General features: G+C 38.5%; 1 protein-coding gene across 1 annotated transcript in view; it reads left to right on the forward strand.

The window, feature by feature from the left end:
• Positions 1-16408, forward strand: part of LOC126263189 (ubiquitin carboxyl-terminal hydrolase 34) — a 524696-nt gene that overhangs the window by 410014 nt on the left and 98274 nt on the right. The window contains exons 41-42 of the mRNA XM_049960250.1: positions 172-424; positions 7266-7519. Of these exons, the coding sequence (XP_049816207.1) occupies positions 172-424; positions 7266-7519 (507 nt within the window). The remainder of the gene's footprint in view (positions 1-171; positions 425-7265; positions 7520-16408) is intronic.

The following is a 16408-nucleotide window of genomic DNA, read 5'->3' on the forward strand; positions in this document are numbered from 1 at the left end:
TAGGGGAAAATATGTGTTTTGATGTCCCCTACAACCTCCCCGAGTTTGTCAGTTTAAATACTTTTCACCCTGTATATTATTATGTAGCAAAACTCATATTTTGTTGTAAATGATTGCGTACTATTCACTGGGAATATGTAAGTATGTTGTAATTGTATTTTGTTTTCACAGTTGTGCCAACCATTCTTCAAGATCTTAACTCTTCTTATAGAGACAACTAGTGGCATGACAGGCCTGCCACCTTTCACTCAGCTAATATTGCAGCATATCTGGGAAGTTGCCGAGTTCTGCGCGCAGAGTGCGCTGGATTGGCTTGCAGTTCAGGCTCCTCGCAATAAAACTGTTCATACTTGGGTGCTTCAGAGTATGGATACCTGGGTTGAACATTTTCTTCTTGGACACAATAACCAGCGTGTTCGCTCTGGTATGTATAAATCATAGGAGACTTCTTTTTATGAAAAAAAAAAACTTTTAGTAAACACGCATACAAATGTAAGGGGGTTGATTACTACCTTGTTTCATATCAGTTATTTATGTATTTGAAAAATGATTCTTCCAAATTGAAATTTTATTTATAATACTCTGGCTTGATGATTTTTTTTCCCATAACAACTACAGTTATCACATGCTGTATTTCAATTTCAACTGTTTGTTTCTTGACTAAAAACTGTACATAATTAATTTTTGTTCCTCCAGTTTTCTCTAGTAAATATGACTGTTAATCCATTAGAATTCACCATCCTAAGCTGATTCACTTGCGTGACATTGTTTCCTGCAAATGCGGTATCCCTCAGTTATAAAAATGTCAGCTACTTTGATGAAAGACCTCAAATTCTCCATTTAGAATAGCAGCATGTATTATTATTGTAAGAAATGGTGTATCATTAATTTTTGTATTTATATGTTCGGTTGGTTGAGGGAGGATTTGAACTCATCATATTGTGTAATCTAATAATCAAATGTTGTATTTTAGGATTTTGCAATATTGTGCAGTAAAACAGCTAGGCATGCTAGCAAAATTTTTGCTTCTAAAGACAGGAAACTATACATCTTTAAAATTAAAAAAAAAATCATCTGCAAAATAACATGATTCTGCTAGTTTCTGGATTAAGCTAGACATACTAATGTTATGTTCTGACACCAAAATTTCTTTGGAGAAATTCTCTCATATACAGCACTTGTCTGAATAATTCTTCATTTGCTCTCCAAACACACACAAACTAATTTTCCATCACAACTGACTAGGTTGCTGTTTGTGTTTCCTGATTCTAGAGTCTCACTCACAGCATTATTATTATTTCTTTACTTTCTCAGACGTTAAGTCTGGTTAAGAATGGAAAGTGACGCGGACCTTGATCAAGCGTCACTTCCTATTAACTGTACGGTGTGTGTTATATTGCATTTAGGAACTTTCGGGTAATTGAACATGTATCAATAATTACGGATTTCTGTAGTTGTATATATATATGTTTGGATGTAGCTGTATTGCATTGATGTATTGGTGGATATTGTGTGGTATGACTCCTGTAGTTGATAGTATAATTGGTATGATGTCAACTTTATCCTGATGCTACATGTCTTTGACTTCCTCAGCCAGTTGGATGTATTTTTCAATTTTTTCTCCTGTTTTCTTTTGTATATTTGTTGTATTGGGTATGGATATTTCGATTAGTTGTGTTAATTTCTTCTTTTTATTGGTGAGTATGATGTCAGGTTTGTTATGTGGCGTTGTTTTATCTGTTATAATGGTTCTGTTCCAGTATAATTTGTATTCATCATTCTCCAGTACATTTTGTGGTGCATACTTGTATGTAGGAACTTGTTGTTTTAAAAGTTTATGTTGTAAGGCAAGCTGTTGATGTATTATTTTTGCGACATTGTCATGTCTTCTGGGGTATTCTGTATTTGCTAGTATTGTACATCTGCTTGTGATGTGATCTACTGTTTCTATTTGTTGTTTACAAAGTCTGCATTTATCTGTTGTGGTATTGGGATCTTTAATAATATGCTTGCTGTAATACCTGGTGTTTATTGTTTGATCCTGTATTGCAATCATGAATCCTTCTGTCTCACTGTATATATTGCCTTTTCTTAGCCATGTGTTGGATGCGTCTTGATCGATGTGTGGCTGTGTTAGATGATACGGGTGCTTGCCATGAAGTGTTTTCTTTTTCCAATTTACTTTCTTCTTATCTGTTGATGTTATGTGATCTAAAGGGTTGTAGAAGTGGTTATGAAATTGCAGTGGTGTAGCTGATGTATTTATATGAGTGATTGCCTTGTGTATTTTGCTAGTTTCTGCTTGTTCTAGAAACAGTTTTCTTAAATTGTCTACCTGTCCATAATGTAGGTTTTTTATATCGATAAATCCCCTTCCTCCTTCCTTTCTGCTTAATGTGAATCTTTCTGTTGCTGAATGTATGTGTAGTATTCTATATTTGTGGCATTGTGATCGTGTAAGTGTATTGAGTGCTTCTAGGTCTGTGTTACTCCATTTCACTACTCCAAATGAGTAGGTCAATATTGGTATGGCATAAGTATTTATAGCTTTTGTCTTGTTTCTTGCTGTCAATTCCGTTTTCAGTATTTTTGTTAGTCTTTGTCTATATTTTTCTTTTAGTTCTTCTTTAATATTTGCATTATTTATTCCTATTTTTTGTCTGTATCCTAGATATTTATAGGCATCCGTTTTTTCCATCGCTTCTATGCAGTCGCTGTGGTTATCCAATATGTAATCTTCTTGTTTAGTGTGTTTTCCCTTGACTATGCTATTTTTCTTACATTTGTCTGTTCCATAAGCCATACTTATATCATTGCTGAATACTTCTGTTATCTTTAGTAATTGGTTGAGTTGTTGATTTGTTGCTGCCAGTAGTTTTAGATCATCCATGTATATCAAATGTGTGATTTTGTGTGGGTATGTTCCAGTAATATTGTATCCATAATTTGTATTATTTAGCATGTTGGATAGTGGGTTCAGAGCAAGGCAGAACCAGAAAGGACTTAATGAGTCTCCTTGGTATATTCCACGCTTAATCTGTATTGGCTGTGATGTGATATTATTTGAATTTGTTTGGATATTAAGTGTGGTTTTCCAATTTTTCATTACTATGTTTAGGAACTGTATCAATTTAGGATCTACTTTGTATATTTCCAATATTTGTAGTAACCATGAGTGGGGTACACTATCAAAAGCTTTTTGGTAATCAATGTATGCGTAGTGTAGTGACCTTTGTTTAGTTTTAGCTTGATATGTCACCTCTGCATCTATTATCAGTTGCTCTTTACATCCTCGTGCTCCTTTGCAACAGCCTTTTTGTTCTTCATTTATAATTTTGTTCTGTATTGTATGTGTCATTATTTTCTGTTTAATGACTGAAGTTAATATTTTGTATATTGTTGGTAGGCATGTTATGGGGCGATATTTAGCTGGGTTCGCTGTGTCTGCTTGATCTTTAGGTTTCAGATAAGTTATTCCTTGTGTAAGTGTATCAGGGACTGCGTATGGGTCTGCTGTTAAATAATTTAGCTAGATGTGAATGTGTTGAAGTGAACTTCTTTAGCCAGAAATTTGCTATTTTATCTTTTCCAGGGGCTTTCCAATTGTGCATAGAATTAATTGCTCGGGTGACTTCATGTTGCAAAATTATCACTTCAGGCATTTGTGGTACCATATCGCATGTGTCTGTTTCTGCTTGTATCCACTGTGCATGTCTTATGTTGTACCGGGTTTGACCATATGTTGCTCCAGAAGTGTTCCATGTCAGTTATGTTTGGTGGATTGTCTATTTTAATGTGTGTGTTATCTATTGTCTGGTAAAATTTCTTTTGGTTTGTGTTGAATGTTTGGTTTTGTTTCCTTCTATTTTCACTTTTTTTGTATCTTCTGAGTCGTTTGGCTAATGCTTGTAATTTCTGCTTCTTTTCGTCTAATTGCTCTGTCGCTTCTTGTTGTGAGATTTTACCTAACCTTCCCCCCCCCCCCCCCCCCCCCCCCCCCCGAGATTTCATTTCTTATAAATTGTGTTAGCTGTCTGATGTCTTTTCTCAGTTTTTCTATTTTGATCTGTAGCCTGTGTTGCCATGCTGGTTTTGTGGGTTTCTTCTGTGTGTTGGTTGGTTCTGATCTCTGCCTAGTGTGTATATTTAGTGTAGTGAGTGCTCCTATATAAACCAGTAGTTGTAACTCTTCCATAGTTGTGTTTTCATTTATTTTGTTGTGTATGATTGTGTTGATAGTTTTTATTGTTGTTTCGACTTGTGGGTTATTTGGTGGTCTATGCAAGAATGGTCTAATGTCTGTATTTGTGTCTTTGTATTCTATATATGTTAGCTGAAATTTTTCTTCTATATCTAACATCTGTGTCACTTCGTGTTCTATTTGTGCTTGTTCTGGTGGCTGTCTTAAGATTTCGTTTTCCTCTGATTGTTTAATTGGTGTGTGTTGTTCTTTGTTTGTTTGCTCTGGGATGTTTGAGCCCATTACTGTATTTTCTTCTTCTTCTGATTGCACATTATTTTGTTCCAGTATTTGTTGTACTTGTTGTTTGATGTTTTCTAATTCTGACTTGGGGTATCCTGTTATTTTTGATTATTACACAGATCTGATCAGCTAGTCGTTGTTCTGTTAAAAATTTCAATTCTGGGTATCTGGTAATAAATGTTGTGTATACTTGTGATCTGTATCCAGTTGTGTTGGTTCCTAGGTTTGTTGCTTGGTAATAACAGAACATGAGGTGTCGATTAACTTCATCTGACCATCTCATCCTCTGTCTTTGTTTTCCTTCTAGGGTGGTTGCAGGAAGCATATCCTGCAAAACACCTCTATTTGGATTTAAATCATTTTCCAGTTGGCTAGCAGGATCGTTACCATTGTGGTCGGGCATAGGGTTCAAGCGTCGTCCCCGACCATGATGGCGCTTGTCCGAGGCTTCTTTAGTTCTGTCCTGAACCAACTAATCACACTAAAAGGGGGGTTAGCCCTATTAGTGGTTTGTTCTTTTCGTCGCCTTTTACGACTGGCAGAACATACCGGCGGCCTATTCTTTTCCCGGGCCTCCACGGGGAGCATTATTATTATTATTATTTTCATTATATTCATGCACAGAACACTTAGATTCTTTTTAAATGTGTGATTTGTATTTTTTGTTGTTGAAACATTAATTACAATGAAAAATTATGAGAGAGAATTGTTGGTTGTTACTTATCCTCAGGATTAAAAATATCGAGTACTTCCAACAAAAATATGTGGAGAAGTATAGGAAATTATCCTAGCTTCTAGAGTTATTAGATCCCCCATCAGGGAGGAGAAAGGCATAGGTTGAGGAAGAGTGGAAGGAAAGGACAGGTCGTTTGAATCTCGAGTGAATTTTCATTTTGATGTTACTGCAGGGCAGGCAAGTCAGTGCAATACATCTGTACCACATGGGTTGCTGGAGACATCTCACCATATAAAATCAGATAATCATTACATGGATATAAGGTGATACTTTGCCATAACCACAGTTTTGACTTCAATTAGATTGTTATTTAATCATTTTCTACAGCATATCAGGAAGTAACAATTTTTTTATGCACTGACATCTCAATTTTTAATACACAGATTTTTTTGAATTTGGCCATTTGTACTGAATGCAATCACATAAAAATTGTTTGCAATGGCCATGCAATTATTTAAAAATAATGATAGTAAAAATAAAAATCTATGAGCTATGTGGCTGTCTAAGGTGATACAGGGTAATTAAAAGAACTTCGTAATAGGTAGTTGAGAAAGGTAATATTGCCTGATGTTACTCAAAATGTTACGGCTACCACATTCTCAAGGGCACATTTATATATGAGAGCTATTCATAAATTACCTCCTGTTAGCTGCTAAAAATAAGCAAATGCTTGTCACTTCATGGCACTTGCATGGTAGGAAAAGGAGACTTCGAAGGTTGTGTTGCACCATGTCTTCCACGAGTTACGAGATACATTCTGTAATTCACTTCCTACTAGCATATAGAGTCAGTGCCACCTAAGATTACTCACTGAAAATGTTGTGGGTATGGGATGATGTTATGAGCAATAAGAGTTGTGGGGAGTGGTGCAGAAAATTCAAGGCTGTTCGTACCGGTGTGTATGATGAAAGTGGTCGAGAAAGGCATTTGCATGTGACTGATGAACTTCATGTTGACAAAATTGGGAACCACATCTCATATGCATAGTTTCCAAACTTTCTGAAGGTGTGTCTCAGATATGAAGCAGAGCCCTCTTTAATATTGTCACACATTGTTACATTACCATAAGTTTTGTGCATGGTGGGTACCAAAATGTTTTAACTGATCTCCACAAAACTGGAAGAATGGGTTTGGCATTGTTGACATTCCTTCAGTGCTATAACGAGGAGGGGAGGAATTTCTTATACAGAATAGTGACTGCAAATGAGACATGGGTGCAGTATGTGAATTCTGAAACTAAGGGACAGTCCAAAGTGTGGATGCACCCTCATTTTCCCAGTAATCCCAAGAAGCCCAGAAAATTCAAGCAGGTACTGTCAAACTTCAAAATGATGGTTACAGTTTTTTCTGGGATCACAGAGGAATCTTGACAACAGATTTCATGAGAGTAAAGCATGAGCATCCAGTGATGTCATGGATTTACTGCAAGACTCTTCCAAAACACGTATGGTCATTTCCAAACAAATGCTGTGGGATGATGAACAGAGCACTCATTCCCGCTAACTATGTGTGAGCCCATACTGTGATTCAAATGAAAGAAAAACTCAAGACTCTTTGACTAGCAGAAATTTCAACATCCTCAGTATAGTCTCGGCTTGGCATGAAGTGACTAATCTCTTCCTGATGAAGTCCTGTAGGGCTCCACACATTTCATGACCAACAATGAGCGCAATGATGCTGTGAACAAGTGGATGAAACACTAGGTGGTGCCATTCTTTGATGAAGGGATGAAGAATTTGGTGTCATGGTATGACAGATGTTTAAATCTGGGTGGTGACTGTGAGGAGAAGTAATGTCAACATGTAAGTAAAGTTTGTATATAAAAAAATTGTGTGTTTTCCTTTAAGTCAGTTAGAGGTTAGTGAATGAATAGTCCTCATTTAAGTGTATTTTGATGCAGTGTGTCAACTGTAGGAAGACTACCATTGTCCACTTGGCTTGCTCATGTAATCCCAATTTAAATTGCACAATGCTTGACACTAATGACTATAACGTAAAATAGAATTGTTGCGAGAAAATATGAGATAAGATGTTTTCTTTTTTCAGCTGCAGCATATTTACTGGTTTCTTTAGTTCCAAACCCTCACTTTCGTCAAGGTTATCGAACAAGATCGCCTTACAAGGATGTTCCTGTTTGTCCTGAGGCTCAAGTTGTAATACATCAGATCTATAATTTGCTTCTGAGGCTGTTGAAACCTGCTCGGCACTACACTGACATCCAGACTCATGGAGCTATGAAGCTAACTGCATATTTCGCTGTACTTACGTACTGCTGCACCAGCCGTACAGAAAAACTCATGGTTTGTTCATTTGATGCTTTCCCACTATTTTTAATAAATGATGAAAAAAATGTTGGTTGCACGAAAGAGAAATATGTTTGTCTCCCTCTTATGACACGTATGACATGCTATTGTATAATACGTTTATGCGGACTGACAATGCCTATTGTAGAATTCATTTCTTGTGATCAGTTTACTTAATTTCCAGTGTCTACAATTTAGTGAACCTAGTTGCTGTTCATAAAACCTACACTAAAACCATACCATGCCATTCGGTATAGTTAAATTTATTTAAATTAAGCTCTTTTGAAATAGTGGAAGTTAAATGCTGCACAAAAATTTACGTACATTAATTCATTCAGGAATCAGTAAAGTACTTAAGGGATGAGGAGGCTAAACATACATTGAACAACAAAGTAATTTGTAAAGCAGGTTAATGAAACTCTGCTAGTCTTGTGAGTTCTGGGCCTTGGAACTAGTAAATGTGTATAGTATTGTAAACTCTTGGTCATACTACTTAGACATGATAGGATAGTAGAATGTTTTCAGGTTTTGGAGAGAGGAGATCATTTCCTACCCACCTGGATTGCAAGGATGGCATAAATCTCTATTTAAATAATGGTGTTGGTGATAGAAAAATACTCAATGTCATGGTGAACTGTGGGCCAATGAGTAGTATGGTTACTGAAAAGAAATATTTGTTACCAAGCAGCCTCTAGGGCATCTTCCAACCCCATTGCTTTAGGCGTGTTCAAGTATGTATGTCTTTGCCTGGGTTGACAGTTATTTTCCTTAGCTGCTTGGGCATCTAAAATTTCAACCAGGAATACTTTCTTTAATTTGAAATGTCCATTTGAAAGTATTGGTGGCTAATCAGCTTAAAGATTTCATGGTTTGTCCACCTGAGAAAACAGCTGTACCATCAAATCGAAATAGTGGCAACTGATCACATACCGTAGTGAACAATGTATACTGGCTGACAAAAAGTGAAGCACCCAGAAGACTTGGTCGGGTATTATGTAACTTTGCACATACACATGTCATTGGCGGGCATGTAAATCCTCAAAATTGCAATTCTTTGTGACAAACAGAATGACTATCAGAATGCATTATACACTATGTGGTCAAAAGTATCCAGGCACCCCCAAAAACATATGTTTTTCATATTAGGTGCATTGTGCTGCCACCTACTGCCAGGTACTCCATATCAGCGACCTCAGTAGTTATTAAACATTGTGAGAGAGCAGAATGGGGCTTAGGGCTCTCCGCGGAACTCACAGACTTTGGACGTGGTCAGGTGATTGGGTGTTACTTGTGTCATATGTCTGTACTTGAGGTTTCCACTCTCATAAGCATACCTAGGTCCACTGTTTCCAATGTGATAGTGAAGTGGAAATTTGAAGGGACACGTACAACACAAAAGCGTACAGGCTGACATCGTATGTTGACTGACAGAGACTGTCAACAGATGAAGAGGGTTGGTTGTAATGTGTAATAGGCAGACATCTATCCAGACCATCACACAGGAATTCCAAACTGCATCAGGATCCACTGCAAGTACTACGACAGTTAGGCAGGAGGTGAGAAAACTTGGATTTCATGGTCGAGCGGCTGCTCATAAGCCACACATGACGCCGGTGAATGCCAAATGATGCCTCCCATGGTGTAAGTAGCTTAAACATTGGACGATTGAATAGTTGTAAAACATTGTGTGGAGTGACGAATCACGGTACACAATGTGGCGATCTCCGATGACAGGGTGTTGGTATCACGAATGCCTGGTGAACGTCATCTGCCAGCTTGTGTAGTGCCAACAGTAAAATTCGGAGGTGGTGGTGTTATGTTGTGGTCATGTTTCTCATGGAGGGGGCTTGCATACCTTGTTGTTTTGCATGGCACTATCACAGCACAGGCCTACATTGATGTTTTAAGCACCTACCTGCTTTCCACTGTTGAAGAGCAGTTTGGGGATAGCGATTGCATCTTTCAACACGATTGAGCACCTGTTCATAATGCACTGCCTGTGGCGGAGTGGTTACACAACAGCAACATCCCTGTAATGGACTGGCATGCACAGAGTCCTGACCTGAATCCTATAGAACACCTTTGGGATGTTTTGGAACACCGACTTCATGCCAGACCTCACCGACCAACATTGATACCTTCTCCTCAGCGCAGCACTCCATGAAGAATGGGCTGCCATTCCCCAAGAACCCTTCCAGCGCCTGATTGAATGTATGCGAGTGTGGAAGTTGTCGTCAAGGTTAAGAGTGGGCTAACACCATATTGAATTCCAGCATTAGCGATTGTGGGCGCCACAAACTTGTAAGTCATTTTCAGCCAGGTGTTAGGATACTTTTGATCACATAGTGTACCTGTGCTGTCCGAACATTGCATTTGGCAGTTCGCATTATGTCAAATTAGGTTGGCTATATTGCACTAGCAATGTTTCAACAGCAGCGCACACATAGCAGACAATACAGTTTTCTGTTCCATCTCGTAAATGTAAGCTACTGAGAATAATAGTATATATAAGAGTTTGTTTTTGACTTGCTACCACAATGGCAGCAAATTAACAACTGCATAATAATGTAGACGTAATCATAACAAAGACACGCTTTCGATAATGCAGCAAAGAAATAGAGAAAAAAGCATTTGATGATGACCTATATCTTGAAAACAAAACGGTACATAGTTTACAAAATAAAAATAACATAGGCTTTAACTTCTTGCTCTACATTTTATAATGACAGTGATGCAATAAATAACCGATATTTGTAGCCTGTCACTCACCATTTCATAGTGACGATTGTGCAAATCCATCTAGCTAGCTAACATCACTGTTGTCCTAATAAGTGTCAAAACAGTCTTCATGGTCAGCATCACAAACCAAATCAATGTCTTTGCCCACAATTTTTACAAGAATGTGTTTCAGGCCATAACAGTATGCACCTTTTCAAACAGAGCTTTGTGTTCATCTAGCGTTTTGTAATGGAAATCCATACTTTTCACCACAATTTTTAGTGACTTTGCCAACCCCCAAAAAGTTCACTTTCTTTTAACGACACTAGTTACTTTACTGCAGCAGGATACTATTTCCTGCTGTAGTAAGCACAAATATGTCTGCAAATTGTGCCAGTCTTCAAAGCATCTAAGCCAATGACAGGGTGAGGCTGCTTTTTCTTCTTTCTAGGCATCACTAAAAATATATTGTCTCATCCAGAAGGCTCTGAATTGTAAGAGCTCACACCTACATCTTTCAGCTTTTGCAATAATTCTCCCTTGCTTACAACTAGTATTGCTCTAATTCCAAGAGCTTTTGATGTTTGTTTCAAAACTTTTATCAGAATAAACTGATGGCTGTCCATGAATCCTTGTGTATTCTTTCTCCTGCTCCTAAAACTCATGGGTTCTGTGTGGTAACTTCCATGCCTCACTGTCCAGCAGCACATCCTAATGCAAAGGATTGTCACTAGGCAGACAGTTTTTTTCTTTCGAGTATCAGGATTTTCTAAATCACAGTGAAACAAAGCGCAATACAATACAGGCACACAGTAGAAACCATACATATGTTGTTGTTGTTGTTGTTGTTGTGGTCTTCAGTCCAGAGACTGGTTTGATGCAGCTCTCCGTGCTACTCCATCCTGTCCAAGCTTCTTCATCTCTGAGTAACTACTGCAACCTACATCCTTCTGAATCTGTTTAGTGTATGCGTGCCTTGGTCTCCCTCTATGTTTTTTACCCTCCATGCTTCCCTACAATACTAAATTGATGATCCCTTGATACCTCGGAATGTGTCCTACCAACTGATCCCTTCTTCTACTCAAGTTGTGCCACAAATTCCTCTTTTCCCCAATTCTATTCAGTACCTCCTCATTAATTAGCTGACCTACCCATGTAATCTTCAGTATTCCTTTGTAGCACTACATTTCGAAAGCTTCTATTCTTGTCTAAACTATTTATCGTCCATGTTTCACTTCCATACATGGCTACACTCTACACAAATACTTTCAGAAGAGCCATCCTGATACTTAAATCTATACTGAATGTTAACAACTTTCTCTTCAGAAACGCTTTCCTTGCCATCGCCAGTCTACATTTTATGTCCTCTCTACTTCGACCATCATCAGTTATTTTGCTCCCAAAATAGCAAAACTCATCTACTACTTTAAGTGTCTCATTTCCTAATGTAATTCCTTCAGCATCACTTGATTTAATTCGACTACATTCCATTATCCTTGTTTTGCTTTTGTTGGTGTTCATCTTGTATCCTCCTTTCAAGACACTCTGCATTCTGTTCAATTGCTCTTACAGGTCCTTTGCTGACTCTGAAAGAATTACAATGTCATCGACAAACCTCAAAGTTTTTATTTCTTCTCCATGGATTTGAATTCCTACTCCGAATTTTTCTTTTGTTTCCTTTACTACTTTCTCAATATCCAGATTGAATAACATTGGAGATAGGCTACAACCCTGTCTCACTCCCTTCCCAACCACTGCTTCCCTTTCATGCTCCTGGGCTCTTATAACTGCCAACTGGTTTCTGTGCAAATTGTAAATAGCCTTTCAGTCCCTATATTTGACCACTGCAACCTTCAGAATTTGAAAGTGACTATTCTAGTCAACATTGTCAAAAGCTTTCTATAAGTCTATAAATGCGAGAAACGTAGGTTTGCCTTTCCTTAATCTATTTTCTAAGATAAGTCAGAGGGTCAGTATTGCCTCGTGTGTTCCAACATTTTTACGAAATCCAAACTGATCTTCCCCAAGGTCGGCTTCTACCAGTTTTTCCATTCATCTGTAAAGAATTTGTGTCAGTATTTTGCAGCCATGACTCATGAAACTGATAGTTTGGTAATTTTCACACCTGTCAACGCCTGCTTTCTTTGGTATTGGAATTATTATTTTCTTCTTGAAGTCTGAGGGTATTTCACCTGTCTCATACATCTTTCTCGCCAGATGGTAGAGTTTTGTCAGAGCTGGCTCTCCCAAGGCTATCAGTAGTTGTAATGGAATGTTGTCTACTCTCGGGGCCTTGTTTCGACTTAAGTCTTTCCGTGCTCTGTCAAATTCTTCACACTGTATCATATCTCCCATTTCATCTTCATCTACGCCCTCTTCCATTTCCATAATATTGCCCTCAAGTACATCACCCTTGTGCAGACCCTCTATATGGGGTGTCCAATTTATCTTGACCACCCTAAATAACTGTTTGTCCAGATGCAAATTACAAAATGTTTCAAGCAAATGTTCTTTAGCCGTCAGGAGGACATCAATCAGCATGATTGTGTTCGTTGTAGCTTTATTTTTTTACAAAGATATGAACAGCGGTGTGACTTTTTTAAATGGCACCCTGGATTTTTTATTTGGTAATTCATTTTCTCCTCTAAAGACATATTCAAAAATGAATCGCAGTGTACCATTCACTGAAACATCATTCCTGAAAGGGGCGAGATTGGACTGAGCAAAGGTTGGGAATTTGTAAGTGCGCTGATAGCCGTGCAGTTGAGCTACCTCCCCCCCCCCCCCCCCCAACCAAACATCATCATCATCATCATCTTTAATTACATAAAACAACATTGACATTGACGCTCTCTGCGCTTAGTGCTGGTACTCGGGGTAATGGAACACATCCACATGCTGATTGTTTTCTTATGTATGGGTACATTTAGTACCATAGTTACTCCTTTTAAATACTGTTGTTTAGAGTAGGCATACAGTAAAGGCTGTCCTTCCTACAAACTGCATCGACATAACATTTCTTTTATTATTATTGTTGTTGAAGGTAGGCGAAATGCTACGCAGGCAGCGGAACTGTACAGAGAGCAATATCCTGACAAGAACCCACCTTCCCAATGAACGTTTTCTCGTCTTGTTGCGACGCTTCAGGAAACAGAAAAATTCAACCCATGACAATGCAATCGTCGTAGCACTTGCACAGATGAATTTGCCGACACTACTGTTCTCGCTTCCATTGCTATGAATCCACATGTTAGCACACGACAGCTTGAACACGAGATTGGCATTCCTAAAACCAGTGTACGCCGTATTCTTACACGTCACTGGTTCCATCCTTACCATGTACACCTACGTCAAGAATTGCATGGGAATGATTTCCAGAATTGTGTACAGTTCTGTCAGTGGAAAGAGGAAACGCCAACCCGAACTTCTTCTCCAATTTCTATTTACCAATGAATGTTCTTTCTCAAACAAAGGGCAGGTAAATACAAGAAACAAACATTATTGGTCCAGCGACAACCCACGATGGCTTAGACAGGTGGAACATCAGTGTCAGTGGAGGGTTAATGTCTAGTGTGGGATGCTTGGTGGTACAATTATTTGCCCTTATTTCAGCAATGGTAGTATAAGCGGCTCAGCTTATGCCAATGTCCTCAGATGAATTCTTCCTCCTATCTGGATGAAGTGCCGCTAAGAGCCAGAATGCTTATGTGGCATCAACATGATGACTGTCCAGCACATAATGCCTTACGTGCACGTCAAGTTCTGACTCGAAGGTATCCTGCCAGATGGATTGATTGAGGAGGAACAGTCACTTGGCCTGCTAGGTCTCCTGATTTCAATCCCCTGGACCGTTTTCTTTGGGAATGCATTAAAGACGTTGTCTATCGCAATATTCCAACAACTCCAGAGGACCGGCAGGAATGTATCATGCTTGCTTGTAATTACTGGAAGCAGTAAATAAGTCTTTCATTCAATGAGTGCACCAGTGTATTGGTGTCCAGGGTCACCTTTGAATGTTCTACTCCTGGGCAATGGTACAGGAATGTCAAAGACAATTTTGTGTTATGTTTTTACTTGGTTTTCATTTGTTTTCTGACAACTCCAGCAAGTGGACAAGTTTGTGATCCTGGGCTCAAAGTCAATGTTGTGTTATGTAATTAATAACGTTGTGTTTCAGTGAATAGTACACTGTGATACATTTTTGAATAGGTCCTTAGGAGAAGAATTGAATTACTGAATAAAAAATACAGGGTGCAATTTAAAAGAGTCATTCCGCTGTTCATATTTTTGTGAAAAACAAAGCTATAACGAAGGCAATCATGCTGATTGATGTCCCACTGATGGCTAAAGAACAGTTTCTGGAAACATTTTGTAATTTTCATCTGGACGGACAGTTACTTAGGGTGGTCAAGATAAATGGGACACACTGTATACTCCTTTGACCTTTCTGCCTTCGCTTCTTTGCTTAGAACTGGTTTTCCATCCAAGCTCTTGATATTCATACAAGTGGTTCTCTTTTCTCCAAAGGTCTCTTTAATTTTCCTGCACGCATTATTTATCTTACCCCTAGCAATATATGCCTCTACATCCTTAACAATTGTTCTGTATCAATCCCTGCTTATCCATTTTTGCACTTCCTGTCGATCTCATTTTTGAGACGTTTGTATTCACTTTTGCCTGCTTCATTTACTGCATTTTTATATATTCTCCTTTCATTAATTAAATTCAATATCTTTTCTGTTACCCAAGGATTTCTACCAGCACTCGTCTTTTTACCTACTTGATCCTCTGCTGCCTTCACTATTTCATCACTCAGAGCTACCCGTTCTTCTTCTACTGTATTTCTTTCCCCCGTTCTTGTCAATCTAATGCTCTCTCTGAAACTCTCTACAACCTATGGTTCTTTCAGTTTATCCAGGTCCCCTTCTCATTAAATTCCCGCCTTTTTTCAGTTTCTTCAGTTTTAATCTATAGTTCATAACCAATAGATTGTGGTCAGAGTCCACATCTGCCCTTGGAAATGTCTTACAATTTAAAACCTGGTTCCTAAATCTCTGTCTCACCATTATATAATCTATCTGAAACCTTCCAGTTTCTCAAGGCTTCTTCTGCGTATACAACCTCTCTCAAGATTCTCAAACCAAGTGTTATCTATGATTAAGTTATTCTCTGTGCAAACTTTTACCATGCGGCTTCCTCTTTCATTCCTTACCCCCATTCCATATTCACCTACTACTTTTCCTTCTCTTCCTTTTCGGTCTATCAAATTCCAGTCCCCCATGACTATTATATTTTTGTCTCCTTTCACTGTCTGAATAATTTCTTTTATCTCATAATACATTTCTTCAATCTCTTCGTCATCTGTGGAGCTAGTTAGCATATAAACTTGTACTACTGTTGTAGGCATGCGCTGCATGTCTATCTTTGCTACAATAATGCATTCACTATGCTGTTCGTATTTGCTTACCCGCACTTCTATTTTTTTTATTCATTATTAAACTTACTCCTGCATTACCCCTATTTTAGTTTGTATTTATAATCCTGTATTCACCTGACCAAGAAGTCTTGTTCCTCCTACCACCAAACTTCACTAATTCCCACTATATCTAGCTTTAACCTCTCCATTTCCCTTTTTAAATTCTCTGACCTACCTGCCCTATTAAAGAATCTGACATTCCATGCTCTAATCTGTAGAATGACAGTTTTGTTTCTCCTCATAACGACATCCTCCTGCGCATTACCCCCCCCCCCTCCCCCCTGAGATCCGAATAGGGGACTATTTTACCTCCAGAATATTTTACCCAAGAGGACACCATCATCATTAAACCATACAGTAAAGCTGTGCGCCCTCAGGAATGCTTACAGCTGTAGTTTCCCTTGCTTTCAGCCATTTGCAATACCAGCACAGGAAGCCTGTTTTGGTTAATTCCAGATCAATCGATCATACAGACTGTTGCCCCTGCAACTACTGAAAAGGCTGCTGCCCCTCTTCAGGAACCACATCTGTCTGGCCTCTCAACAGATACCCCTCTATTGTGGTCGCACCTACGGTAGGGCTATCTGTATTGCTGAGGCATGCAAGCCTCCGCACCAATGGCAAGGTCCAGGGTTCATTGGAGGATATGCAACATATATTGTTTATAGTCATAACAAACAGTGCCAGCAATG

The sequence above is a fragment of the Schistocerca nitens genome, chromosome 1, assembly GCF_023898315.1.
Source record: "Schistocerca nitens isolate TAMUIC-IGC-003100 chromosome 1, iqSchNite1.1, whole genome shotgun sequence".
Lineage (NCBI taxonomy): Eukaryota > Metazoa > Arthropoda > Insecta > Orthoptera > Acrididae > Schistocerca > Schistocerca nitens.